Raw genomic sequence first — 27473 nt, 5'->3', positions numbered from 1 at the left:
ATTCAACAGTACTGTCGTCGGTTGAAAGCAATATTAAATTAAGCTGACTTTGCACGGAGCCAGTCTCTCGATAACTGTGTGGACCTTTGAGAACTGAAGTCTTCTGATTTAACTTATTCAGACGTGAATTCCGAACTATTTCATTAAGTTTGTCGGTACAAAAAAAGAAAAGATAGTAAATAAAGAAATGACTCCGAACGGATCTACGAGAAAATTATCTGATAATATTCTTGAAATGTTACTTTAACCCTATCAGAGAAACTGTAACTGAAATGTCAAAAGTCCTAACTATAGAAAATACAGAATTAATTCTTTAAGTTTTCAAGAGGAAAAAGGAACAAAAAGTCGCAAAATTGAATGAATTTTCGCCAATTTGTTTGCGTAACTTTAGAACGAGAACTGACGAGATGTAGAAAGTCAAGACTGCCTTGATCCGAGTATGAATGTATTACAAATGCAACACATATTTCAGTAAACTCCTGCCCTCTGGACTTCAGTAAAGGAAATCCGAGTAGAAAGCGGAGTATTCAGAACGTCAGCAAGCCCCGGGGTGACGGACAAAATGCTCCTGAGAAACTTGCAGAACTGATTGCTGAAAAAAATTGGCACCTTTTCGTCCAAAATTGTATTATCAAAGAACATGTTCAGGGACATCATCTGAAACAGTAACATCAAGACGATTTGGGCATCGATAAGGGGCAGCGAAAAACAATGACACGTGCTCTGGATGTGGTCGAGGCTTAGCTTGGAAGCGAGGCAACTCCATGCTTGTTGTCACTTTGAAGGTTATATACTTCGTCGGGAAATTCTCCAGAATGCAGGTGAGGAAACTGTATTTAAATGCGCAAAATGAATATATAGAGAACCAGATTTTTACACATGTAGTGTTTAAGGAGTTAGACTTTCCACTGTCTTAGAAACAACTGCTGTTAATTCGCTGCTTTCAATGTTGGACGAGCAGTTTCGCGTGCCATGCAGGAGATAAATTGTCTCTTGCATGGTATATGGCATGCAACAGCTGTGCATGGTCCGGGCTCTCTACGCTATGTAGAGGGCCCGGACCATGCAGAGCTGTTGTCTGACGAAATAGTTTACGTGTTAAGGAAGTTCCGCCTACCTTGAACTTATTTAAATAAAAACGCAGACATTTGGTTAAAATCGGCAATGAAATTGCTTGTTCGCAAGTGATGTAGAGATGATGCTGATGCAATGTTTATAGGATAGAGCTCGCCTTTTAAAACTGAGACGGTTAGAACCTGTAGCTACAGTTAGCTGTTTTCAAAATTAGTCAAAAGATACAAATTACTCAAATGTCACAGTGGTGGTAATAATTCCAGACAATGAGTTTCTATAGTAATTACATGAAAGGGACGGAATGGCTTAAGGTTACAGTATACCTTCGGGTCGGCAATTTTCTTCAAATTTGGATTTTTGGGTCAAAATAGTGGTCGAAGAATAATCTCTAATTTCTGAAAAAAAATTTTGAAAAAGGCAAAATATTGGCGGAGAAATGGCGGTTTTACGTTTTCACCGGAAGTAAAAGTTTACCTCTTGATTGACAGCCCTATAGTGCGTATGCAATCAACCGAGAAGATTTTCGTGGGAATTACCTATATGGATGTCATGAATAGACCATTTTACAGTTGTCTGCTCAGTGACCTGGCCTTTGTATGGCAGCGAGGCTAGAGTTGACCTTGTTTTGATACAGACGTCACTGCTTTTGTTGTGTAAAACAAGTTGTTCTGATGCTAACTAGGTGCATTTACATGACAAAAGCAGTGAGGTCTGTATCAAAACAAGGTCAACTCTAGCCTTGCTGCCATACAAAGGCCAGGTCACTGAGCAGACAACTGTAAAATGGTCTATTGACTACTCAGTTGATCAGCATTGTTGTTCTGACTACCCAGCATCTTTGGTATTAGGTGTGTCTCTATTAAGTTATAAGTAAACATAGACCACGTTTAAACCATGGACCAGTTCGAAAAAGCGAAAACAGCGAAGAACGAATGAAAATACATCAATGAGTGAAGAAGCGAAAGTTCGCCAAGCGGATGAAGCTATAGTTATCGTATAAGGCGGGCAAATATTCATGGTAAGAGAAAAGAAAGGTTCTGTAAAAATTTCGGAACTTGACAGCAATATCAGGGATGCTGACAGAGACTCTTCTGATGAGTCCGATATCGATGAATCGTTGGACTCATTGAGACCATTTGAAATATTATCCATGCACAGTTGCCCACACACAGTTGCTCTCCGCGCTTTCTTTTGTTTGTTTCCTTCGCTCAGCCACTCTAGCGTTCGTATCCTTTTTAGTCTTCTCCATTTTGCCAGACCAGCTTCAAGAAAAACCGAGCTACAGAAAAATTATCTCTCTGCCTTCGGTTCCTTGACCGCATTGCGAAACACAAGAGTTTTTTAGAGATTCACGCGTAAATTTCACCAGGTGGTTAACGGTAGTAAACTTTCCCTGCACTGATTGGCTTAGTTATCTGAGAACCCAGTTGAAGGCGTTTGTGGGCAGAGTTTATTTGCGAAGCAGAAAATTTTTCTTAGCACTGTTTTCTCGAATAAATCTTTTCACTTGAAGCAGACACTTTAAAGAGTTATAACTCAAAGGGAATTTGTTCAATTGCTCTTAAATTTGGACAGTGGCTAGTTTAACATATAAACTACAAAGGCGTGTCTGGGAATTGTTAATTTCGAAATACTTTTTCTTCGAGAGCGATTTTTTGTACGATCACTCCACATTTTTTTAATCCTATTTCGAAAATGTTCTGTAACTTTTTACTGCAATTGAATATGCCAAAACACAGACACGTTTTTTAAGCACTTTGGGCCCTGAAACCGAGGAAAAAATTAGATTGGCGAAAAACGAAATTCGCTTTGACTTTTAGCTTTCGAAAGGTGATTCGGGCGCTCGCATTTAGTGGTCGTGAAAAATTCGACAATTCATTTTCTTTCAAAATTCTTGGTATAGTTTGATAGCCAGCCCTATAAGCTTTAATGTGATATAGGGGTTTAGGTATCTACAGGTTAAACTGCACATGCTACATCGCTTGCGCGCGAGACACCCCTGAAGGTATACTGTAACCTTAAAACTCCCTTGAATAAACTGCATTGCCTTCCGTTAATGACTGCATATTTATTTGTTTCGTGTACAATGTAACAGTAACTAACTTGTAAGAAAGTTTTGTGCTGATGTGAATCAAACAAGTGATACGCATCATGTAAAGTGGAAACCTGATTTCTCTTTAATGGTGTGCATGCGCATTACTGTGAAATCCTCTCTTTAATTAAACCTAAATTGCCAAGATATTATCCTGAGCAGCTATGAATTTTTTCATATGGAATACTGCAATTTATGAAAAAGTGGAGAACTTTTGATCACATATTAAACAAAGACCCCTAATACATGTACCAACACACAGTACAGATTTGTCTCTTGTTGTATAATATCTGGAATTGTAAATGGAATGCAAGGTTTTAGTTTTAGAGGGTGATTGGTGAACTTTTTCAGAGGTAGGTAAGGATTGCTATGACTTAGCAGGAGTTTCAAATTATCGATAACCTGTGTACAGCTGCTGGCTGTCCTCAAGAAAAATCAGAGCGGCGTCTGTGTGTAATGGACGACATCTGACATGACACATAGAGCAAATAATGGAAATAGCCCTCCTCACTTAGGCTTTGCATGTCCTTTGCTATGTTCACAGGTATTATAGAGAATGCTCACAATAATTTTGTTGCCATAAAATGAGCACTGTTTACCTCTGTTAATCTGGCTTTTTAACCTCCACATTCTTAGTCACAATAATAATATGTAACAAATTTCCATCAACAGATTTCTCTGAGGAGCTCTCTAGATACTTTTAAGAACAACCAATAAAATTTGAAGCACCTAGTTCAGCAATTAATGTCACACTTATTACTGAACTGCAAACGATCAATGAACCAATCAGGTTTGGGAAAATCATGTGCCCAGGCTTGGACAAAAATTATTACAGATGCCCTCCCCCTGTTTGAGTGTTTGAGAGTTATTGAGGGTTTGAGAGATTACGGGTGAATTAATTGATTATTACAGTGATCAAGTAAAGCAAATCTTAAGATAATGAGGTTTGTTTTGAGTTAGGGCCCTGTTGCATGAGGTAATTTCTCTTGTAATTTGTGTAGCAAGTTGGTTGTGACACCAGTCACAAATTGAAGAACAATAAGTAAGATAGCCTTTATCAGCAAATTTGAGAAATCAAGGCCTGTTCAACTAGGTATTAGGATTCCAAATTGTGCTCCATAAACAGTGTTGTAAGATGATTGCATAACAAAATATGAGCAATTGTGTGTGGCTTTTACCATGGAGAAAGGCAATTTAAGAACTTTTCTGACAAGACTGACATCTTGTCCAGTCAGGAAAGAGTCAGTCAAGACAACAACATTATACATGTACAAATAGTAGGTTGGCAGTCCATTGATAATACAGTTTCAATGGGCAGGTGTATTATTTAAAATTAATGCTATCATTTCTGTGCTGTATCTTGTCAGAAACGTATCAAGTTACCTGTGACAACCCTCAATGAACATATAATCTGCAAGTTGTGCAATGGTTATCTGGTTGATGCAGCAACAATCACAAAATGTGTACACACAATGACATGTAAGTATAAAATTATTATGTTTAAGTAATAATCCCCTAAAAGAAGAGAACTCTTAGAAGAAGCAAAATTGAAGAGGTATAATTTGTTTTACCTTTGGTTTGGAAACTCTAAAGCAGAAACCCTTTGAAAGTAGGGAATGCATATACAGTTGGACCTGGCTAATGCAAACTCAGTTATTGCAAATTTCCTGTAATTTCAAATTCAAAACTATTTCCCTTGGATCTGTCCTTCAGTCATTCACTATCCAATCCGGCTATTTTGAAACTACTTCAAACTGTACTTCAAACTATAGTGAAACCTGTATTGAGCATCTTAGTGCCTGTGGTACGATGTACTAAGAAGAAATTTTTAAAAATGAATCCTGTTCTGGGCATGGTATAGTCCGCTTAATACAGGGTGTCTGCTCTAGACAGGTTCAGTGATAATTGCCCCCACATGGTTTTGGCCCAGAGGCCAAAACCCGAGGAGGCATCATTAGTACCCCCTGCATATAAAGATGCAATGGTATATAATAGTAGATTTCAAAGATCCTGAAGATGGATTTTGGGATAAAAACTACTCAGAAGGTATTGTAAGTAATTCTGAAGTACCAGGAAATCTTGATGTTCGAGGCGAGTGTCGCTTTGCTTGTGTTCAGTTGTGACTAAAATACCCTTCGGATCACCAGTTCTACCTTTGCATGTCGTTTTGTCGGGTTGCTTATTTGTGTTGAGTAATCTCATGTGGCATAGAGCTCGTGTCACGGCTGGGTGACTTGGTAGGAGTCCAAACATTAATGTAAATGTTTTGCAGCGTTTTCGTTGAGGACAAAGAACTTGAGTCTAATTTGCATTTATGGAGGTGACAGTAATGCGATACTTCTGTTAATAACCTGAGTATCAGGCCTCTCTTAGCAAGAGGGTAGGGGTAAGGCTGGAGTAGGGGGTAATTGCAGAGAGAGGCCTTTTCTTTGCCGGGTGCTTCCTTCTCCCACCCCGCGAGTAAGAAAAGCCTGATACTCGGGCTATTCTGTTAATGTCTTAGAAAAAAATCATGACAGGAAGTTCCAGATGATTTTCTTAACTGCTATTCTGCTTTCGAGACATGTTTGCTTGTATAACAAGAAAAATGGTTTGTTTCATCACCAAATGCAAACATTAGAGTGGTTTGACATAATATTTTGTTTCTCAATAATTTTTTAACCTTTTTTCCTTAAGTTTTACTGAGTGAAATTTTAGTAACAGAAATATTAGTTCCCATGCATGAAGGATACCTTTTTTGTCACAAAGTCTTTTTGTGTCCTTTCAAACAAAAACTCACTGCTGTTTGGATTGGAATGAGTTAAATAGAAAGTGTTGGTTTAGTTTACTTAGTTGAGTGTTTGGATAATAACCATGATAAGATGCCTAAGTTATAGGAACATTATGAGTGATATAGTTTACAAAAAAAAAAAATGATATATAAGTTTTAGTTCATACAATAATGTTCAATTGTTTTCAATTAGTTGAAATAAAAGAAAGCAGGGGCAGCTTTCGTAATAACTATTACTAGTAGTTAATTATTAAGTAAACCTGTTTGTGACACAGTGTAACACAGTGTAAGCGCAAAGACTGCTCAAAGCACAAATGTCCAGTCAGTCAATGTATCAATCTGGAATAATGTAGTTAGCTTTAAAACGTCATCACTGAACAATGTTAAAGGTGTCTGAGCTAAGCTTTTAGAAGTGAAAAGCCCTTGAAGTGTCCGCTTATTGCAGGTTTTGTGCAACAAAATGGCTTAATATTGGTGTCTGCATCTGCTTAACAGAGGTGTCTGCTGAATGCAGGTTTAATTTACAGTAAACGTGGGAAGAAAATTTAGGGACTCAAACTGGTGTCCACTTAATTTAGAGGGTGTCCGCGTAATATGGGGTCCACTTAATATAGGTTTCAGTGTACTTTTGGTTTCCCCTGAGAGTTCAAAATAGTGGAATTGAACCTTAATACATTATTTGACTTTCTGGAAGACAACTGTGGAGGACAACAGATACCATATGTACCAGTGTTTCAGCCAGAAAATTTTACTTGAGGGCCAAAGTGGCCCTTGAAGATAGTTTTTAGGGGCCAATTTTTTAGGAAAGGGACCAATAAATTGAAAGCTACAGAAGGAAAAAATGCATCAGGGTACCAAAGAAAATAAAGTATTTTATTAGGATCTATGATAAAAGTGTTTCTACTCGATAAAGTTTCTTTTGAGTCAGACACTAGTATGAAGGATCTGTGCATTACAAGAGAACAATTTATAGGCATACACTGTCATTATAGTCAATGATAAAGGGCTTGCAGTGCATTATAGGGCGACTGGAAGTTTTCCGATGTGAGAGAATCAATACAGCATTGAGCAAAACAAAAGGATGGATGGACTTCTTTTCTTATGTCGAATGTATTAGAACCAAGACTTTTCAATTTAATTTTCTAGCAGGACATAATGTGTGAGAACATAACTGTTATTTATCGTCAACACAGAGAAATGTAGTCGCCATTATGGCGACTAAACCAGAATTTTTAATTGCGAAAGATGAAATGTTAGTTGCATTGGCGACCATATTGCTTGCAATTTCGAACCCTGGGATGGCTTTTAAAATACTATGCCTGTGTTAAGCCTGCAAATCATTGTTTTTTGTTAGTTTGCAAGAGTTGTCTGGTGAGACACATTGAGCTTGTTAATCGATGTCCAACATGTAACAGTCTCGTTCATAAATCACAGCCACTCTATAACATCAAGTGGGATAGATTGTTTTAATTACTAGTAAGAGTAGTTTTCACTTGAGTGTTGAATGGTAATTGGCTGTGCATTTCTATGTTGCACATGTACATGTACGTGACTGGCTTAAAAAACTTTTTGTTCATACATACATACATACATAAACTTTATTTGAGTGTCGGAGTATTTAGCTAAAGATAACTAATTGGGGACACTAACATAAATGCAAAATATAAAATAAAAAATGTAAAATATAAAATATCACTGGATTGTCTGTGTCCTTTGTGAATGGTCTTGAAAACTGCTCTGGTACATGTATTGCACCTGTAGTAAATAAACTAATTAAAGTTGATTAAAAGTTATATACATTTTGTATTGTATGTGGTAACACAACAGTGATTGATGTGTGAAGTTGGGGATACTAGTGTGTAATTTATTAGGCATTCAAATTTATAGCAAGTGTCAGTACAATGCTTGTTTAAACAAAATACAGCTGTACATCTAAGGTACAGTACATGAATATGCTAGCAAACAGTTTAAGTATTGATAGCCCCAGAAAATTTCAAATCATATACGTAATTCCTATTCAAAACAGTGAATAACTTATAGAGTCCATTTAATGTGCATCAGAGGGTGTAATTATATATAAACTTACAATTAGTTCATGTGCAGACTTGTTCATTCATTCAGAATTAGTTCATTTTTTGGGCAATGTTGATTTATTTTGATTCGTTTATTGCAGACTTGATAGGACCATGCAAGATATTGTTTACAAACTTCTTCCAAGGGTGGAGAGAGGTTAGTTCACAGAATGACTTGGGGATGTGTTATGTTACAATTGACGTTACCTCATCTGACCTGGAAAAAAGTAGTTCAATATTACTTTATGCTGCCAGTGGTTCAAGAATAATTTATACACTTGACATGAGATTAAATTTTGGTCAGGTGAATGACTTAATTCAAACCTGCAACTAATGCTGACATGAGGATATGAAACAATGTTACAATGTAGCAAACCAGTGTTATATTTGCAAGTACCAGTATCACATCACTGTGTGTATAGACATATTTATTTTAAAATTGATGGCACAAACAGGTATCTTCAAAGGCATTCCTTATTTTCTTCTAGAGGAGAAGAGGAAGGAACGCAAGTTTTACAAAGACAGAGGAATTCCATATCCGGACCCTAAAGGTACCATACATTCACATATACGCTGTAACAACTGGATTCTAATGTTTAAACTTAATTCTCTTTTCTAGTTATTTTGATTGCTTAATTCATGGGAGAGGGACTAGGAGGCTTGAATTAGCCTTTTCTTTGCCTTTTCTTTGTCTTAAACTAAAGTAGCTTGTCATTGAAATAACAGTATTTAGTCAATAGTGTCCAGGCGAATTTTTGCTTTTAAAAAAGATAATTGAATAATGCTTAATAAATGAGGCTTACATATTAAATTGAATTCATAATATTTCAATTACTGTATTTATTTACTCACTGTACTAGTAATTTATTTAATTACCGTACTATTTTTACTGTTAATATGTTTTGGTCAGCCTTGTCTGTTGTGGCATCAGACTTGAAATATTTATCTGGAGGTTAAGAGATGAGCTGGTCTTAACCTTCATATTGCGACCATTTTCTAAGGCAAAACACTTCACTCTTGTGGACATCATTCCACTTGGGTGTGTATGCTGTAAATAATTATGTTTATATGTGCAGTACATAACAGCGACGAGTACTTTGCCATGCACTAGTAGGGGACTTTAGATTTGAGTAGGAGTATGAGTACGACTTTTCAATTCTAGTTTGCAGGCTTCACATGATCATATATCATATACACATCTCATGCCATGAGCTACGCTCTCTACCTAAAACCAACATGAAGAGCAAGGGTTCTGGAAACTTAACTGGTTTGAAATTCAGATATCGTACTTGTACTCAATCTCATACTCGTAGTCCAATCTAAAGGTCTCTATTATCTCTCTTGTGGGGGCTCTTACTGTAGACCAAAGGGCTCAAAAGAGAGGGCTGGAGGCAGTGCTTAATAGAACATCTACTGGGTATTTGAAATGTGGAGTTCTTTGTTCAGTCCTGATAGCCCTTCAGGCCAGCACTAAATGCTGGTTTTGGTTATGTGAGGTAACTAGGAGTATTTCTACTACCCATTGGATGGGAGACTAGTCCATCACAGGGTTCACCTTGTCATATAATTTGCCAACTGGTACATTTGAACACCTGGATGGAAAGACACTTTGTTTGTTAGAGTAAGTGTCTTGCCAGTGAACACATCACAATGACCCGAGCAAGGCCTTGAACCTGGATTGCTCCTTCCTCAATCCAGAGTCCAGCATACTAATTCTTGGTCCATTACACTTCCTTGGTGCTCATGTACCCAAGTCTGTGTTAAGTTCTAGTTAATCAACCATCGCATGTGGCCCCATGGACAACAAAACCTATCAAGAAAGATAAAACAGTAACATCAAAAACAAGCAAAACCACAATGATGAGAATTCATCATTGGACAGATGAACAAATCTCACTTCAACTTGAGACATACTGGTGAGTTTGATTCAGTTAAGAAAGTGCACACAGGTTGTATGACTGAAAAAAAATTGACTTTTAAAATGTTATCTGACAGGGCTGTCACTAAGGGTTGGGGGTGGGGAATTTCACTAGTTACAATAATGGAGATGAATCGCCAGCCTGTACATGTACACAGGCCTCCAAGCTGAATTCTACAGCAACCTTTACCAGTAAAATGGTCTCCAGATATTACATTTTGGTTTACAGTCTACATGTATGTCCCTTTCATTTTGTTTGTTTCTTTGAGGGATACATTATACTGCATTTCATGAAACATAAAACAGCTGACCACTCTGAACCAAACAAAATTGATCATACATTTCATGGATTTGTTATTCTAACTGTTTACCACCATGAATTAATGACCAAAAAACAGATGAGCAATGAAGGAGCAATAGAGTGTGAGTGCTCAGTGTCACTTCAATCCATTCTCGTACCACTGTTTTATTCCATTGGGGATTGAAATCAAATAAACTTGGTACCAAGATCACAATCAAACTGGAAGATTGTGATTCTTTAGTTTTGATACAAAGTCAATCCCAAAAGAAACTCAGCATAACTTATTTGGCAGGAATGTCTAACATTTAATTTCTTCGCTATCAAAAACAGCTTGCCATCACCACCACTCATGGTGACATGTGTGGTGATTTTACTCCCCTTAACTCTAATTTACTTCGTATGGCAACCAAAACCAGCGCAGCCTGGAGCCCTACTACATGTAATGAAGCATTTACATGTACTGAACCATAATGTTTCTTTTTCTGAAATTGCATAACACTCCTGGATGGCGATGATGATGTTTTCCTAAATTACACCTGTCAAAACAAACAAACAAACAAACAAACAAACAAACAAACAAACAAAAAACAGTACCTTACCCTGATGCATATTAATATTTTATATAATTAATTTAATGTATTTTTGATAATTTCAGGGATGAAAATAGCAGATTAGAAATAGAGGTAAGAATATTTCCTTTTTGCAGCTATACAAACCTACTCCTTATCCCCCATCCATCGTGCCTGGTTTGTAGCAAGCTCAGTGATTATACTGTGTTCTACAAGTACGTTTTTAATGGTAAATTGTCATACACAGACATTGAGCCTTCATCATCAACTCAAAACTATTAAAGGTCAAGTCATTGACAGCAAGAATCATGTTGAAAAACATGCATGGTTCTAAATTTGTTGCATTTTAGGTTTGCCGCCGATTTATCCTGTCAAGCGGAACTTGATTTACAATGTACTCATGCTTTCATACTGAAGGATTATTCTACTTATTCAAAACTAAGGTTTCCAATTTCCTTTCAGTCTGGATGTATATGTTTGTCTGTAATGACTGTTAGACTTTAATCGGTACATTACTATGTACAACTACATGTAGATGGTGTGTTTTGTCATTATATATACACCTGTACATCAGATATAAGCATTAATAAGCTATATGCTTGTTTCTCTTTGTAGCCATTGCAAATGAAATTCATAAGGTTATCAACACAAGTCACTATTGGACTGATTCAGAGATTTTTGGCCAGTAAGCTACACTTGGAATCTAAAAACATGGTAAGCATTAAGATGTAACTCTCAACAGTTGATCTTTTAGCTCATCAACCAGCCTTTGCTGGGAGGCTAGACTACATGTATGTGCAAAGTTAACTTGTTAATTTCCCCTGAACATCTGTGAATTTCTTTTAGAATAAAGTGTAAGGTTTAGTCTGCATGTGGTATAAGTCTCCTATCTTACTGGAACTTAGCCCGTGTTCCATAGCATTTTAAGCGTGTGAGAGTATTATGTTCTACTCATGTTGTAGTCTGGGCGAGGGAATAGTACTGAAAAGGACTGTCTTTGGTGATTGATGTTTCAACAAACTGAACAGAGGTCATTTTCACCTGGCACTCAAATGATCCCACCAGACAAACTACTGCTACCCATGAGTTCACCATTTACTAAGTGTTTCTACTCCTCTTTTCATGGAATGCTGCTAATCAAAGTTAACAATTAAGGTAATTCAATCGAAATTGAACTCACAATAGATTTTCTTTCAAATTTTACATGTTGGCTGCTTACAATGTTAAATAATAAGGGGTCCCAGTATTTATTTAAGAGCAGGAGGACCTTCAATAAACCCCATAATTCCTTAAATTATCAGCTCTCAGAAACGTTTTCATTTAAACCATTTACTTTACGCTTTGTGACAGCAGAAAAATAGGGACAAACTTAAGCTTGAAATACAACAATGAATGTACATGTATTGCATCAATGTCAAGAAGCGACTTGATGTACGTTTCATGATAAAGGCACCCATATTTAGGTAACAGGTATTCAATATGTTCCAAGCGTGCAGTGTTCTTGAGGCCACATATTATCTTCTAAGAGTGCTAGCTATATTCTCTCATTGTCTGTGATAATTTTACACTCAACAATTAGATTATGAGGTCGAGATTTCCATCGCGTGATGTTTGTTGAGGGCGCAGCCCGAGTCAACTATCACGCATAGAAATTGAGTGTAGCTAACGCACCAGCAATAATTTAGGTCGTAAAGAAGTTTAATACAATTGTAGATAACTTGAACTCTTAATGTAACTACACATGTTGTTGCCAGTGGTTTCTAGGATAAAGGTAACAAACATAATACATTAAGAGCGGAACAACTAATTACAACAATGGAAATGATATAGAAAATACGAGACAAACGAAGAAAGAGAACATTACCTGACGATTTGGGAATACGGAGATCGAAACAGCAGAAAAAACGTAATGTTATAACTTGTGAACTGGAGCGAAATGCTTTGCTATTTACATAACCCGAACGAAAGTCGAACTATTTATGCATAGCCGCGCGGACTGGGGCTAGGCAGGGGATTGGTTTCTACACCGGCCCCGAATTAGCTACTAGTACCAGCTAATTCCAACAAGAAAATAACCAATTCCAGACAACGAATATCCTACAGTAATGTGACGAAAATTAACTTATTTTAGATAACGCAGTTCGTAATGTGGCAGTCTTAGCCATAGAACTTATCACAGTTTATATAGTTCATTAGTTCTGGAATCCTTCAAGGTGGCACAGCTTCCTGATGTCACGTCTGTAGACAGATGTGGCCATTTTCACCTAAACGCTGCACACATAGTAATTGCTGTCTGGGAACACCTCGTCGACAAGGAGAACCAAGTCACCGACGGCGAAGTTTCGACGAGGGAGGCTCCATTTCTGCCTTGTTTGAAGTGCAGGTAAATAGTCTTTCATTCATCTCTTCTAAACGGAATCTGCTAGGCATTGTGCTTGGCGCCAGCGCCTGCTATACTTATCGTGACCGTTGAAGACATTCGGCGGGAGGCAGGAATTGGATCTCAGGAGGAGGAGTTTGCTCGCGTCAGCGGCTCAGGATCATCTGAGTGTTCACTAAGGGAAGTTAAAAGGCTGTCGTTGGGAATCCTTTCCACTTCACACAGCAGGGTTGACGTCGTTCACCAGCTGCTCCTTTGACAGGGCACATAAAATCTTCAGTATGGAGCGGATCATACGTTTCCAGATTCCACCCTGATGGCTGGCCTCAGGAGGCTTAAATGACCACTGAACGTCGTTCGACCTTAGACTATTATAGATTTTGGCTTGCTCCAGTCACTCCAGTGCTTCTCTCAGCTCTCGCTTGGTGCCCGTGAAATTGGTGCCATTGTCGCTGTATATCTCCTTGGGCTTCCCTCTGCGGCTGACGAAACGCTGATACACACAGATAAAGGAGCCTGCTTATAATGTGTGGGTGACCTCAATGTGCACCGCCCTCATAAACGGTTTGTCACCCGTAACGTGTCACCTGACTGCGTCCTTGCTTAACAAAGAGGGTAGCGAAGTAGTCCACCCCACATGGGTAAATGGCGGATCTGTCTGAGCGACCCGTGCTGACGGAAGTGGGCCAAAATCTGTTCACCAGGACGAACATTTTACTTGCGACAATTCATGCAATTCGCCAAAACCCTGCGTACTGCCGAGAGACCTCGTACTATCCAGAATCTCTGTCGGATGAACGCCAGACTTTGAGAAGGTCCACAACGCTCTTGTTGGCGATGACAATTCTGGATGGTCAAATTTGTCACATGATATTTACTCGGAAGAATAACAGGGTGTTTGTTTCGAACGAAACAGGAGCATTCTCGAGGTGACCTCCTACTCTTAATAATCCCTCAGCAACGAATGGGTTCAAGTTGCGTATTGGACTAGACCGTGGAACACACCCCTTCTGGTTCCGTGATGCTCTTTGGCCTACCACAGCTAGCTCGGCTTGAAAAGAATTATGGTGGATAGATTTGACGATGACACTTTCTGCAGCGATAATGTCGATGACAGTCAAGGGCCTCTTGGGTATGTTGTCTGGATCCTTGTTAAGGAAACTAACCAAAGGCTTCTTGAAACGTACTAATCAGCCTATGGCCTTTCGAAGACTGTCTCAGGATGAATAGCGGGACAACGGTGGTTCCAACATTTTACCACGGACGGTCACGTTCGCAAGACCAGGGTATTTTCTACATTAACTGTCGTCTTGAGGCAATTCCGGCAACTGGGATGGTTGTTCAGGCCAATTTTCCTCTTCCTTCCACAGAAACCTTGGGCCGTGAAGCCACAGCTTCAACTTGTATAGTTCGAAACCTTTCGCTCCTCTGGACGCGGTGTCGGCAGGGTCCGCACAGTTGTCAACATGTCGCCATTGACGCGGTGTGGATTCATCGTGTGTCATTGCGACTCTGTTGGCAACAAACGTGTGAAATCTTCTTGATTCATTGCGAATGTGCTGCAAGACTACCGTGGAATGCGTCCAGTAGATTGTGTCGTGTATGGGATACTCTAACTCGTTCCGTATCAGTCAATTCAACTTCACAGCGACCACTGCAGCTTCTAACTCAAGACGTGGTATGGACACCACTTTCAGGGGGGTGACGCGAGATTTGCCAAGAACAAAAGAACAATGCGTTGACAATTCAGAGGTAGGATACTGCACCGTAATCATATTCAGAAACATCTGAGAAATGATGTAACTGAACGTTGACGACTGCACCCAATCCTGGTGGCTTGAAACACCTGGGAACTGATATTGTTCTCAAACGTGCAAGTTCCTTCAGCTATCCTTGTCATACAATGGAATCTGTATCAGAAATCTCTTCGACCCAGCCGTACTTCTGCTTACATAGGCTCTGCAACAGACTCTTGGCTGGCAGATTGATAGGCGCGACGAACCTGAGAGGGTCGTACATGGAGCTTACAACAGACAAGATTCCTCTACCTGTGGGAGCCTTTCCTTCATCCATGATGCGAAAGTTAAAGTCATCTGTTTCCATGGCCCACTGCACTCCCAAAGTGCGCTCTACAGAGAGATCCTCCAAATCCAAGTTGACCACATAAGGCGCTCTTTCCGTTACTGGAACAGTGGCGATTACGTTCCTGTGATTTACTAATCCATTTGGTGAACCGAAACCCTCAAATTCGTCCAGATTATCCGAGGCCGTCTTCTTGAGACAAAAACTTGAACAACTTGGAGACGACGTGGTTCCAAACAAGTGCACTAACATCTGGTAATCAACTGGTTCTTTGGAGAGATCATTATTTGGCCACCACAGGAATCTTACCGCATGACAATCATCCGGAGCTACCCGCACTTGGTGGAACATGCCTTCCACATCTGCAAGCTTGGCTATGAGTTCTTGGCTAAAATGTATGATACAGCCCAAAAGTCCATTCGTTAGGTCTGGACTTTGAAGGAGCTAATCATTCAGGGAGTTGCCTTTAATCTTGGCCGCGCAGCCAAACACGACTCTCACTTTCCCTGGTTTCTGAGGATAAAAAGCTAGATGGTGGGGTACGTACCAGACCGATGTATCCTTCACAGTCTCCTGTTCGTTACAAGGAACTCGTCTTGCATAACTGCTTGAGACATAACCGTTAACAGTTTCTCTGTACTTCTCGAAGAGGTGAAGGTTGCGCTGGAATCTTTTCTTCAAGTAGCGCAATCTTCGGAATGCAAATTCACAATTGTTTGGGAGGTTTACTGACTTGTGCTTCCATGGCAACCCCAGTTGATAATGGTCATTCTCGCGCTTCACGGAATTTCCATTTGCGACAGTGCTCTTTGATCTTCAACTGACATTGCAACCTTTGAGGAGATCATAGCCTCGTTTAAGTTACTCCTAAACATGCTCTCCATTTGCTGAAGAAGCGTTTCGTCGTCAGAGCGAACAAAGTTCACATCAGAGCGAACAAAGTTCGCACCAAAGCAATCTCTATCACACGAGTTGAATGGTCCCATCAGAGTCCAACCGAGTGTGGTACACACAGCATAAGGTTAACCACGCCTGCCACGCCTCTGATTGCACACCCAATGAGTTTCAGGAACGTTGCTGCCAATGAGTACCGACACTTTATCAGATTGCGTTCTCGGAAAGTCTATTCCTTTTAGATCAGGCCACTTAGCAGCTATCTTCCTTGGTTGGTGGACTACCTTGTGGTAAACACAACGTATCCACCGTCCAGACTCTATCTAACACGATTTCTTCTTCCATTTGTAATCCTCGAACAGACAAAGACGGCTTGAATCCTTCTCGAGTGTTGGATGTGCCATATACGGTTGCTAGTGAGAATTCCTTAGGACAGCCATCTACTTGGAGTTTCTCCATTAGACTCACATCACATAACGTAATTTCGGAACAGGATTCCGTAGACGTACAGTATGGTTTGGTGTTTCCATCCACATCCATTCACTTGACACTTCATTTTACTTCTGTAATCCATGGCCATGTGACAGCTTCCAAGACAGTTGTCGCATAGTGTTACTTGTCAAACAAAGCTTTTTCTTTCTTCTAGGCTCTTTGCTTTCATGAGCGCACATTTCCACAGTCTATGTTGACCAGAACACAAAGGGTAAATTAGGATAAGAGTTGTGTTCACTTGAGGACTGTCTGCAACCCCTTCAGACTGTGTCACAAAGGTATTTCCCTTTGAGGGAGGTGGCTTTACTTTGGGTGGTGGCTTAGAGCTCCGTTCTTTGTCTGCTGTCGTTTCAACTATTCGACCGTATGTAGTGTTTGCAAACAAAGCTTTCTCTTCAACAGAACCAGCTAAATCCATGAAGGTAGGTTCCGTTTCAGCTAGGGTTAATGAGCCGGCTTTGTCCGCCCAATTAGACTGCAGATGATCAGGGAGGCGCTTCACCACCTTTACGAGATTGTCCGAGCCGTTAACCTCTGCCTCGTAGCCCATTTGAACGAGAGTCAGCCCACAATTCTGCATTTGAACGGACAGGTCTGATAAACAAGTGACGTCAGTATTCTTGATCTGAGGACCTTCCACTATCTTCGTGATGAGCGCATGCGCAATGATGTGTTTCTGTCCAAATCTGTGGTACAAGATCTTTTGGGCTTTTTTGTAGCCTTGCTCTGGTCCGGAAATTATGGCACAGTTCTTTAATGGCTCCTCTAGCCTTCCCAGTACAATGTTGAAAAAGGTAAGCTAGCCTCGTCTCGGCGTCCGGTCCCCTCTTAGCGATGTTGACCTCGAAGTCGCCTATAAACAACCAGTAGTTAAGCGTGTTACCATCGAAGGTCAAAAGCTCTCTTTTTTGGGGGCATTTCAAATCCTTGTCGAATTGTGTATGTCATAAGCTGCAAAGCTTCTTGTTGCTGTGCTAATATTTCTAGCAACTGTTGGGAACCAGTCAGGTTTCCAGCAACGATGGTGTTCTGCGGAGGTCCTGGGTCCCGAGGTTGAGCACCTGCAGTCATGGGCAAAAGTCTTCGGGCAAATTTGCACTTTTGGCGCTTTTGCGCACACGCCAGACACGAATAAAACTTCACCTGCCTAACCTCGCCCCCCCCCCCCCCCCCCCCCTCTGTGTTAACCGGTTTCAACTCTGCCTCGAATTCCTTTTTACCTGTCATTATGCTGTGACAAGCATTGAGCGCGTCTGACTTAACTTCGGAGTCGTCGGCGAATTCATTCGCCGCAGGCTTGAAGACATCTCGCAAACGCGATTTCAACATCTTTCTTCTTCTTACAAGCCTCATGATAATTTTCAGCGTTTAGCATTAATAACTCGACGTCTTTGTACAACCTGTTTAAGTAGCCAAGGTGACCAGCCCGACTTCTCTTCAGGGACAGCATTCCTTCATGCCTAACGGCGTTCCCTCGTCCCTTCGACGAATTTTCCATCGACATAATTCCGCTAACGTCAGAAACTGTAACCAACGCACCAGCAATAATTTAGGTCGTAAAGAAGTTTAAACAACTAATCACAACAATGGAAATAACATAGGAAATACAAGACAAACGAAGAAAGAGGACATTACCTGACGATTTGGGAATACGGCGATCAAAACAGCAGAAAAAACGTAACGTTGTTATAACTTGTGAACTCGAGCGAAATACTTTGCGATTTGCATAACCCGCGTGAAGGTCGAACAACTATTTATGCATAGCCGTGCGGACTGGGGCTAGGCGGGGGATTGGTTTCTACATTGAGAGCGAATAATCTAGTTGTTTTAGTATAAATCTACTGGTGATTCAAAACTTCATCAAAATCCTCCTCACAGACACTTCGAAAATGCAACGAAGCGGCCGTCATTTTGTTAACAAGGGCACACAGCTACGCTACTCACTATCTACAACAGAACTGATAGTAGCGTAGACAATCAGAGAACGGCATTCGTAATAGAACGCTAGTAGATTTATGCTAATCTGCAATAGAAATTGATTTATGATCACTATATAGAAAGAAGGCGATTGCTGCATTCAAACTGAGTGAAAAAATTGTGAGTTCCCACTGCTCATTTCGAGAGAAACAATGATTTGTCCCTCGCAAGCCAAGCCATTTAAAAAGGCACCATTTTGTTTATGTGCGCACGCTAAGTATGCATAACATTCTGTACAGTAAGGATGCACAATGCAACAAAGAGGAATCATCTTAATATAGCTCACCATATAACATATAGATTTAGCTCCTGGGCCGGGTTGTTAAAAGACCGATTAAGCTAGCCCAGGATGAGCGAGAATTTTGAATTGAGTTTTGTAACTTTGCGGTGAGGTTTTCTGTATATTGTTTAGCCTTCTGTTTTGAGTTTGAATAATCCCAAAATATACTAAACAAAAGCAATATGTAACATTTGTTTACAAGAAAAAATTATACTTTGGTGAACTTTTAATCCTTGGTTAGGGTTAACCGGCTTCCGAACAATCTGGCCCCTGTTTACAACAGGTTAACCTCGCATCAGCCTCCAATCTAATAAAAAATCCAGCACTTCGTCAGGGATTAACTTCAAAAAACCACAGATGACTTCGATGAGCTCTAAACTTGAGCGCGGGATATGGTCACGTGATACTGGTCAGCGGATACTATGTTTTGACAGAGGTCAATTAACTATAACAGGGATGTCCAATATCAAAGAAGGACCCTATAAACCAAGCTGCATGTTTCTGTCAACCTGTTAGCTGGAGTATGGCCGCCATCTTGCAGGACTCCACCACTACCACCATTGTCGTCTTGAATATGAGCCCACGAGCAATACCGCTAGCCATGATGACCATGAGAAAACCAATTCATGGGTTTCCTCTTCTTTCCTATATGAGTATGGGGCACCGGAGCTCTGCTATAATATATATAGCTTTTTCCCAGTAGGGAATAGACAATGATAAATGCCTTTCATCTTTTGTTTACTTTCTTACGTTGGTATCTTGTATGATAAAACAGAAATGGGAAGAGACCTAACACTGAAGTACATCAGTGACAATCTTTCACCTCAGAAGGTAAAGATATCATGTACATTAATTTACTTCACTAGCTTTTGCTGACTATGCTTGGAAGATGTTTGTTAAACTTTAAATTTACTTAACTCGTTGCTTATCACAACATTGACAAATCGAATGTGGTTTAGCGTGGTCTGTACCCTTATCGACAACGAGTACGCGTCTTCACAGTGGTCAAAATGTTGTGGACTCACGAGGCGCATCTAGTAGGAGTAATAGCGAAAAAATAAGGCACTGGTCAAAACTATAGGAAGATGTATGCTAAAAGCAAAGCACAAGTAATGTAGAAGACTGACTCTTCATACAACCCTCAAGTTTAGTCCAACCCCTATTTTGCATACCCCCAAAGAGAAAGATTTCTTACACATTCCTAACAAGTGATAAAAGTTTTGTGGGGAATTGAGGAAGATAAAATTTGTTCTTGTTGCAAAACATAATATGAAGTCAGCATCATTTATCTCGACCGTAATGCTTCGAGAACCGCGCATTTGAGCTTTCCAGCACGAGGTAAGTACGTTGGTTATTTCTTTGGAAACACGCTCTAATTGCTTTTTCATTTCCCATAAGATTCGATCATTGAACTAAGTGTTAGAAAAGTGAGGTCAAAGGTCTGTAGAGAACTGGTGATGGTTTATTTTTGGTGGCTTTAACGTATCGACTGTAAGCTAAAGATAATCGCAAATCACTAACCTTTAACAAAATTATTACCCTGCTTTTAGAAAAGGGAACTTGTAAATGGACAAACTATTGGTTAACGTGTATCATGTGGCCTTGAAATCAGCCGAGATTTATGTTGAAGTAAAAAGTTTTTGAAACTGCATTTCATATTATTTGCTTAGCAAGCAGAAATGGTCTGTAGTGAATATCATGTTTATATACCTTCAATCCAACAGTAACTTTTTGAGAAACTGTATGTAACTAGTATTCACTGCTGGCTATTCAAGAGAGGAATCGTTGCTTTGCCTAATTGGTCAAAAAGGGAAAATAACTTTGATACCGGCCGGTTTCGCGCAAATCGCATAACAACGTGCAAATCGTGTAAAACTATATGGGTTAAAGACTTCGCCTTTCGCGTACGTGACTCTCTCGCCACAAACACACCAGACATTTAGTCCTATTGGTTAACATGCCAAACTAGCCTATTTACTTCATTCTCTGTGAAATCTGCAGATGTTGAAGATAGTTTTCTTCTTACAAATTTGCCGAGTAAGAATTTTCTTTCCGGGGGAGTTCGGGGGGGGGGGGTTGGAAAGTGACCTTCTCTACCCCCTTCCCGCCTGGCAGTGCTCTGGGAGCTAATCCGATAAGTGACAGTGCATACATTTGAAGCATAATTCGTAACTGTTTGCGATACTTTTTGATATTGATTTTGTATTTTATACCATAATATTATGTTATAATAAAAAATATATACACTGAACACTGATCCATCGTTATCTATTATTTCTTTTTCAGAACATCAGGGTGAAGAGAAAACGATGCAATTGAAAAAATTGAAATATGAAATAAAGTTAAAATCAATTTTTTGTAGTTGTCGTTTTAGTTTCTTTTTTTTTCTCTAACAGTTATCAAATCTCACATACCAAATTAGCACCTACCAACCTACCCCCCCCTCGAAAAGCGGCTCCCTTAGCAAGCGCCCTTCTTTTGGCCAAAAATGTAAAAAAGCACCCCCCCCCCTGCAAAATGCAATGTTGTGAATAATCTCATTATTTTACTATAATGGTACCAATTAGCGCCTATTATTTCCAAATAAATACCTCTTACTAACGAAGTTCGGGGTCCCTACCGTAAGTTGCGGATCGGTTTTGTTTCCCCTTCCATTTATGGCCCAAGCGAGGAGCGCGTGGGCCATAAATCGAGTGGGACAAAAGACGAGGATCCGTAACTTACAATACGGACGGAGAAAACGAAGTAAAACGTGCCGATGAATTGATCGGTTATTTTTATAAAAGTTTACATATCCGTACTCGACACTGCTCGCCCAATATGCCTGTTCGAGGGTAATCCACTATCTTTTATTTACAGAGCTACAACCTAGTACCAAACCAGCCCAAAACTTTTCATGTTTACGAATTTTTAACATTTCCGCAGCATGCGCTACCTTCCCACACACGCAAGGCTTGGGTAAAAGTGCCGGACAGTGTTTTAAGGCGTGATGTTACATGGAGGGCTGAACTCACGATCTGGGAAAAGATATCCCTATACAGACCGCCTACTAGGTTAATAAGAGCTGAGATGTATGAAATAAAAGTCTGTATAGATAGGAAGTTCGAACGAAAACTATTAATTTTCTGTTTTCCTTCCAAAGCTACGATAAATTTTAAAAACCTCCCTCCTTGTTATATGTTCCCAGGGCTTGTGTAACGACTATCGGCAATTTGAGCGATTTTGGTTTCAACGATCTGACACGGCTAAAGAGTACGCTTCAGAGTATTGCACAGTGGACAACGTGGATGTAAAGCTGTGTAAGTCAACTGGGCCATTGTTCGGCTATTTCTGAATTTACCAAAGTTGGCAGCTTGATTTTCTTTGTACATTTTATTATCCGGAATTCCCCAATCTCAGTGTCTTTAAAGTCATATCTCCTGATTTAAAGCCTAGTAAAATCACCAAATCCCGGGAGGGGATCTACTACTGTTGCAACTTTAATCGTAGTACCAGCCACTTTATATTCAACAACAGGCTTTAAACAAATATTTTTTATCGTTCACACAGTCGTTTTGCTTTACTGTCAAAGTTATACACCGGAGGGAACATATAACAAAGTATGTGACACATTAATTTAAGCTACCATTGCCTGAAGGTGGATTTCCAAAGTCTCGTAAATCTCTACTCACGTTGAAGTACGTGAAATAGTTTTAAAGCACGTAAAAATGCAATTTTACACACGCCTTATTACCTTAATCGACTTAAAGTTTCCCCATTTCCAGGGGCGCGTTTTCTTTTTTCAAGAAATTTACGCACGTTTAGTGCATGTAGGAGCACAAAAATTCCAAATCTCAAAATTCAAAAAGTCGAAATCAGTTCAACTTTTTTGCGTTCGTCTGTATTTACGCACCAATTCAACCAAGGGCATTCTTAGAAATTTTTTCACGAGACACATTTCGTGCATTTGGTAGCCCTTTTGTTTAAAAACGCCGTGAAAATGGGAAAACATTCAGAAGTAGAACCCCTGGTTATCTGGGAAGTTTTAAAATTTCCTGCATTTGTGAAAGAAAACACGTGGCGTGAGGTAGTGGAAGCTGTCGGTTGGTAGAAGGATTTCAGTCGACAACATCGGGCCCACAAGAAAAAGGACATGCTCAGGTGTCATCCGGAAGTAGTTGTAAAATGAATCGTGGTCATTTTAACGAATTTCTTTAACCATACTTTGGATTCACCCACTAGACAGCGATTTTCAGAGATGTCTCTTAACCAATATCTCATGAGTTATTTTCCTCTTCTCCTTCGCCTTTGTCGTAGATGAATGAGAAGAAAAAAAAAAGCTTAAAGTATTTACTAGATTAAACACCGCCCTCGAATAAACGCCGCATTTTAGAGCAGAAACATTAATAAACGCCGCCTCATGATGTGGCGTTTATTCAAACCCTAACCCTGAGAAAAGCAAATGCCGTGAAAAATTATTTTCCAAGCTTGTAACAATGTGTTAATATTAGTACCTTCAGTAGTCAATAACGCTGATAGGGGCCGTAACCAATCAGCGTGCAGGGATTATACTACGTGACCAGGGTTTTCCCATACATTCTCTTAAATTTTAAAATCCAAGATGGCCCCTTTGGTAGCAAAACATGGCGCCCACCGGAAATGACGTCATAGATCGCACGCATGCCCAAATAAGGCGATAGCCAATGCATGAAATCGAGGGTGTCACGTGCCTGACCAAATAAGGCGGGAACCAATGAGAGATGGTTCGGGTGTGAATAAAAAGGCTGTGTGTGTCGAGTTGGTATTGTTGTTTGGAGATCGACAAGAAGATGGCCTCGGAGGAGAGCAAGACGACAGTGGAGGTGTTTGAGATTCCATCGGGAGACTTGCCGGACGTGATTCCTAGAGATGAATTTGCGTCGAGAGTGTTGAAGGCTGTGAAGGATAATCTTCTTGGAAAGATTATGAAAAGCGCCGTTAGTGAAAGTACGGATAACCTCCTGAAGAAAGAAATGACGATTCTGGCCGATGACGGGATTAAGTTCAGAAAAGCCATGTCTACTAGGATGCGTAATGACGAGTCTCTGGAGGATGGGGAACCCGTGTGTTTGGAGAGGTTGCCGGCGAGTTTTGAGGCTGGATGGAAAGAGTGGAAGAGCGGTGTTGATGACAGAGAAGAGTTGGCTTACCGAGCATTTATCAAAACGATGAAGACACCACCACCAGAGGAGTGAAAAACATTTTTTAATGCCTGTAAAAACTAATAAAGATCCTTTAACGAGAGAATGTACATGGTTTCTTGTGTGATTTTTTGCATCATCTTGAGGGCTTGCACGTCATTGGTTCCCAGGTGCACGAGGGATAGCATCATGGTCTGGGGGGTTAGAAATTCTCCGTGGAGGCCTGAGGAGGATTCGAAAACGCGTCCGAAGGGCCATACGTCGGATAGGTCTCTTCTCATGTACCATGGGTAGAGAAAATGTTGGGTGAGGAAGAGGAGCATGACATCTTCATCGGGGTGGGGTTCGTTCAAATAGATTTTACAGGCCAGGCGTCTCTATGGAAAATAAGAGAGAAACAAATGAATGCCCCGACCAGGAATCGAACCTGGGTCTTTGAGGCCACAACTCAACGTCTTGACCATTAGACCATCGAAGCGCTTACCTCTTTAGGACTTGTTTTTTGGGATGTCATGGTGAGGTTCGCCGAAATTCACGGTTTTACAATGAGAGCAGAGTCTTTGGGAAGGGTGCAACCACCAATTGTGGAGGGCTCTACAGGTTCCGTGATAGAATTGGTGGCAACACGTGGTCAGGAAGTAGTTCTTGAGCCCGTATTTGTTAGTGTATCCTTCATCACACCATAGACATTTTGGGTTAGGAAACGACATGAGTCTGAAATGGAGCAAAAAACAACTTTTTATTTAGACACGACACGATTACAGGATGGGACGTGTGCACGATCCTAATGACCGGCGCCCTTTTTCATCATAGAAACGATTTGACGTGATTGACACGTGACAGGGCTTCTTCGTAATGGTTTCCCAGGAAGACGGGTTCGTAACTGAAGGTCTCCTGATTGTGGTACATGCCATAGATGGCCCCGCAACAGGTTGCATAGACGCACCCTAGTCCCCAGGCTTCTCTCAGCGGTCCCGAGACTGTGTGGACGAATTTGTTGTGGGTCCCATTTCTACCCAATTCTAGGATCGGTTGGCGACAGCATGGTCTTGATTGTTTGCAGACATAGCAACAACTGGGTTCCATTCTAAAAAATTCATAATAATTGTTTGTAGGCGTTGAGAGCCCAGTCCACATCGATTACTAAATCATTAATCTCATCATCTTCAGCGACCCCCATCATCTCTTCTAGGAATAGTAAGTCTATCTCGTCCAGGGCCATCCCGATGAAACCTAAAAGGTTTTCTAGGTCCCTGTACAAAGGGGTCTCGCGATTCTCTTCTTCGTCCTTCATCCACTCTCGCACCCGCTTTCCCAAGGTAGTCAACTCTGCATTACAACGCTCTAACACTTCCATACTCACTTGAAATCCGTCACCCCCAGCAATGATAACATCCACAGTCTTCTATAGGCGCTCATACAAGTTTCACTAAAACTCAGAGTGAAAGTGAACGGTTCGACTCGCTCGTTTTATACACACGTCTGAACCGGGGTCCAGTCTCCGACCGTGATGGGTGTTGTAGGGGGATACCCCCTATCCCCTGTGTCTGTAGGTACACGTGACTTCGGCTTGATCTGTGATTGGCTGGACGTATCTGCATAAAGCGAATCGGTTGTGGTCCGCTCTTCACTCTGAGTTTTAGTGAAACTTGTATTGAGCGCTACCATGGCCTTGAGGGAGATTCATCTACAGAACTTCAGACCGAGAAAGCCTGAGACTACCTACGAGGAGGCCATTGATAGAATGGATGAAGACTGGGTTCGGTTTTATGAGGACATGAATTTTCCGATCCGGGATTTGTTAACGGGCCGCCGTTGGCTGATACGGTTCAAGGATTCGAGCCAGTTGGAGGTGATGCTACACCAGATCTTCTTCATGGATGAGCAGCGTGAGAACTGGACCCGAAGCCAGCGCCAGTACCGCATCATAGAGAAGGTGTTTGGTAGAACGTTGTTCAATGCGATCCTGACCATACGCAGGAACCTTGTGTGGGACATGAAAGTGAAACCGCCAGTGGACAGGGTCACTTTTCACAGGATGATGTTGTGTTACCAATTTGATCCGTTCCACACTCACTGGACTCGGAGACAAAAGAACACGGCGAGACGTTATATTAATGTAATCAATTTTTATTATGGAGTTTTCAACAAATGTACTCAAAACACAATGCGATCGATGATCGATGCAGAAGATAAACTACCCAATGTGTAAAATATGAAAATAAATAACGGAGTGTTTTTTTTTTTAAAAATGTCTGTCTCTTTCTTAGTTTGGGTTCTGTCCATTGATCAGTTTAGCTTCGGCGACCCCTCGTGGGGGTTCGTTGATCCATTGAAAGAACTTGCAGGTTCGCTTGGGACACTTGAGATAGAGCCTGTCTGGGTTGGCAGCGGAGTGGGAGGTGGCTAAGACCAGGGACTTGTTGCATAGACATCGGAAACGGGCCGGGTCGATTCTATTGTAGCAGGGGTGGGTCTGTTCGGCGACGCGTTTCAGGCAGGTGCTCACTTCACTAGCACCACATGTCACATAACACTTGGTGAAGAATCTGGAGGCGGGGCATCGGTAATACTCCCAGGTACTACCGTAGGGGGTTTGTACACTCCCGAATTTCATGGGTACCATACAACGCGGGCAGGTGTGATCTTGTCTTTTCAGTTGGTTCAGGAACTGATCGGGGTCGAATTCCTGCAACACTTGTACTTCGGTGAATTCTCCCTTGTCGTCCACTTCACGTGGTAATTCTATGACGTTGTCTTTCTTGAATCTGTCGAGTCCTATCGGTTCCAGGACTTGAATGGCGGTTGGAGGTGATTCTCTTATCACTGTCAGGCATCCGCCTTGAATGGCAGGTAGCTTTGAGTCTATGAGGAATGGAGACGAGTTAGTATCCCAATAAGGTGTTTTCTCGTAGCATTGTTTCTAGGATGTGTCTGGTTTTTCGCACGTTTTTCGGGGTCAGTCTTTGCCTTCGTCGGTAATGGTTACGTTTCATTTCGCGTTTGACTTCTTGGCGTTTGATTGAAGAGACGCTCCAGGGTTCGGAGAAGCCTTTGAGAGGTACGGTGGTCCAACTGACCGAGTCCGGTGTGATCTCTTTGAGGAGTACGCGTTCTTTGAAACGTAGTCTAGAACGAGGTTTTTTGAATAGCCATCTATCTAAGGTGGATTGTAGTTTACCTTCTCTCTTGGGGATGTCCAGTTTCAGTTTCTTACGAGCCTCCTCCTTCTTTTTGGATTTTTTCCTTTTCTTATCGGGTTTTGGTACCTCTACGAGTTCGACAAGTGAATCCATGACACCTGCAAATGACTCGTGATGGAATGGGTGGTTCGACTTTATAGACGGATTGGTTACCCAATCAGAGATGTGTCAGGTGATAGGATCATGTGCTACGCTTCATTCTGATTGGCT

The 27473-nt window shown here is 40.8% G+C and overlaps 2 protein-coding genes and 1 non-coding gene across 6 annotated transcripts; 2 read left to right on the top strand and 1 right to left on the bottom strand.

The window, feature by feature from the left end:
* The first annotated feature begins 718 nt into the window (after positions 1 to 718).
* Positions 719 to 21262, top strand: LOC110046838 (polycomb group RING finger protein 3-like). 4 transcript variants are annotated; one of them, XM_089289245.1, is made up of 9 exons: positions 719 to 821; positions 4534 to 4645; positions 8110 to 8165; positions 8497 to 8559; positions 9774 to 9924; positions 10883 to 10910; positions 11412 to 11510; positions 19677 to 19732; positions 21188 to 21262. In XM_089289245.1, exons 2-8 carry the CDS (start codon positions 4626 to 4628, stop codon positions 19692 to 19694), a joined length of 435 nt encoding a protein of 144 aa, XP_089145371.1. In that variant the 5' UTR covers positions 719 to 821; positions 4534 to 4625; the 3' UTR covers positions 19695 to 19732; positions 21188 to 21262. The 4 variants fall into 4 exon arrangements, with proteins under 4 accessions (XP_089145371.1, XP_089145359.1, XP_089145364.1 ...); XM_089289233.1 differs by lacking the exon at positions 19677 to 19732; XM_089289238.1 differs by having other exon boundaries at positions 19677 to 21262.
* A 1685-nt stretch (positions 21263 to 22947) lies between these two features.
* Positions 22948 to 24170, top strand: LOC149118095 (uncharacterized). The gene has a single exon (XM_089282315.1). The coding sequence runs from the start codon at positions 23710 to 23712 to the stop codon at positions 24112 to 24114; it is 405 nt and encodes a 134-aa protein (XP_089138441.1). The 5' UTR covers positions 22948 to 23709; the 3' UTR covers positions 24115 to 24170.
* Positions 24171 to 24466: 296 nt separating this feature from the next.
* Positions 24467 to 24538, bottom strand: Trnah-gug (transfer RNA histidin (anticodon GUG)). Its single transcript has one exon. It is a non-coding gene; the product is annotated as a tRNA-His (tRNA).
* Positions 24539 to 27473: the final 2935 nt, after the last annotated feature.

Source organism: Orbicella faveolata, unplaced genomic scaffold, assembly GCF_042242905.1.
Source record: "Orbicella faveolata isolate gen_17 unplaced genomic scaffold, um_ofav_v1 contig_1, whole genome shotgun sequence".
Classification (NCBI taxonomy): Eukaryota; Metazoa; Cnidaria; class Anthozoa; order Scleractinia; family Merulinidae; genus Orbicella; species Orbicella faveolata.
The sequence above is the reverse complement of the archived record's forward strand: the minus strand, read 5'-3'. Positions and strand labels throughout refer to the sequence as shown.

What these genes read in the sequence shown, in the direction of transcription:
- LOC149118095 (XM_089282315.1), top strand. Translation starts at nt 23,710, where the DNA reads ATGGCCTCGGAGGAGAGCAAGACGACAGTGGAGGTGTTTGAGATTCCA.
- LOC110046838 (XM_089289229.1), top strand. Translation starts at nt 4,626, where the DNA reads ATGTGTACACACAATGACAT. An exon ending in ATAGCAGATTAGAAATAGAG is followed by an intron (nt 10,911 to 11,411) that starts GTAAGAATATTT and finishes TTCTCTTTGTAG; the next exon opens with CCATTGCAAATGAAATTCAT. An exon ending in ACTTGGAATCTAAAAACATG is followed by an intron (nt 11,511 to 11,758) that starts GTAAGCATTAAG and finishes CTCATGTTGTAG; the next exon opens with TCTGGGCGAGGGAATAGTAC.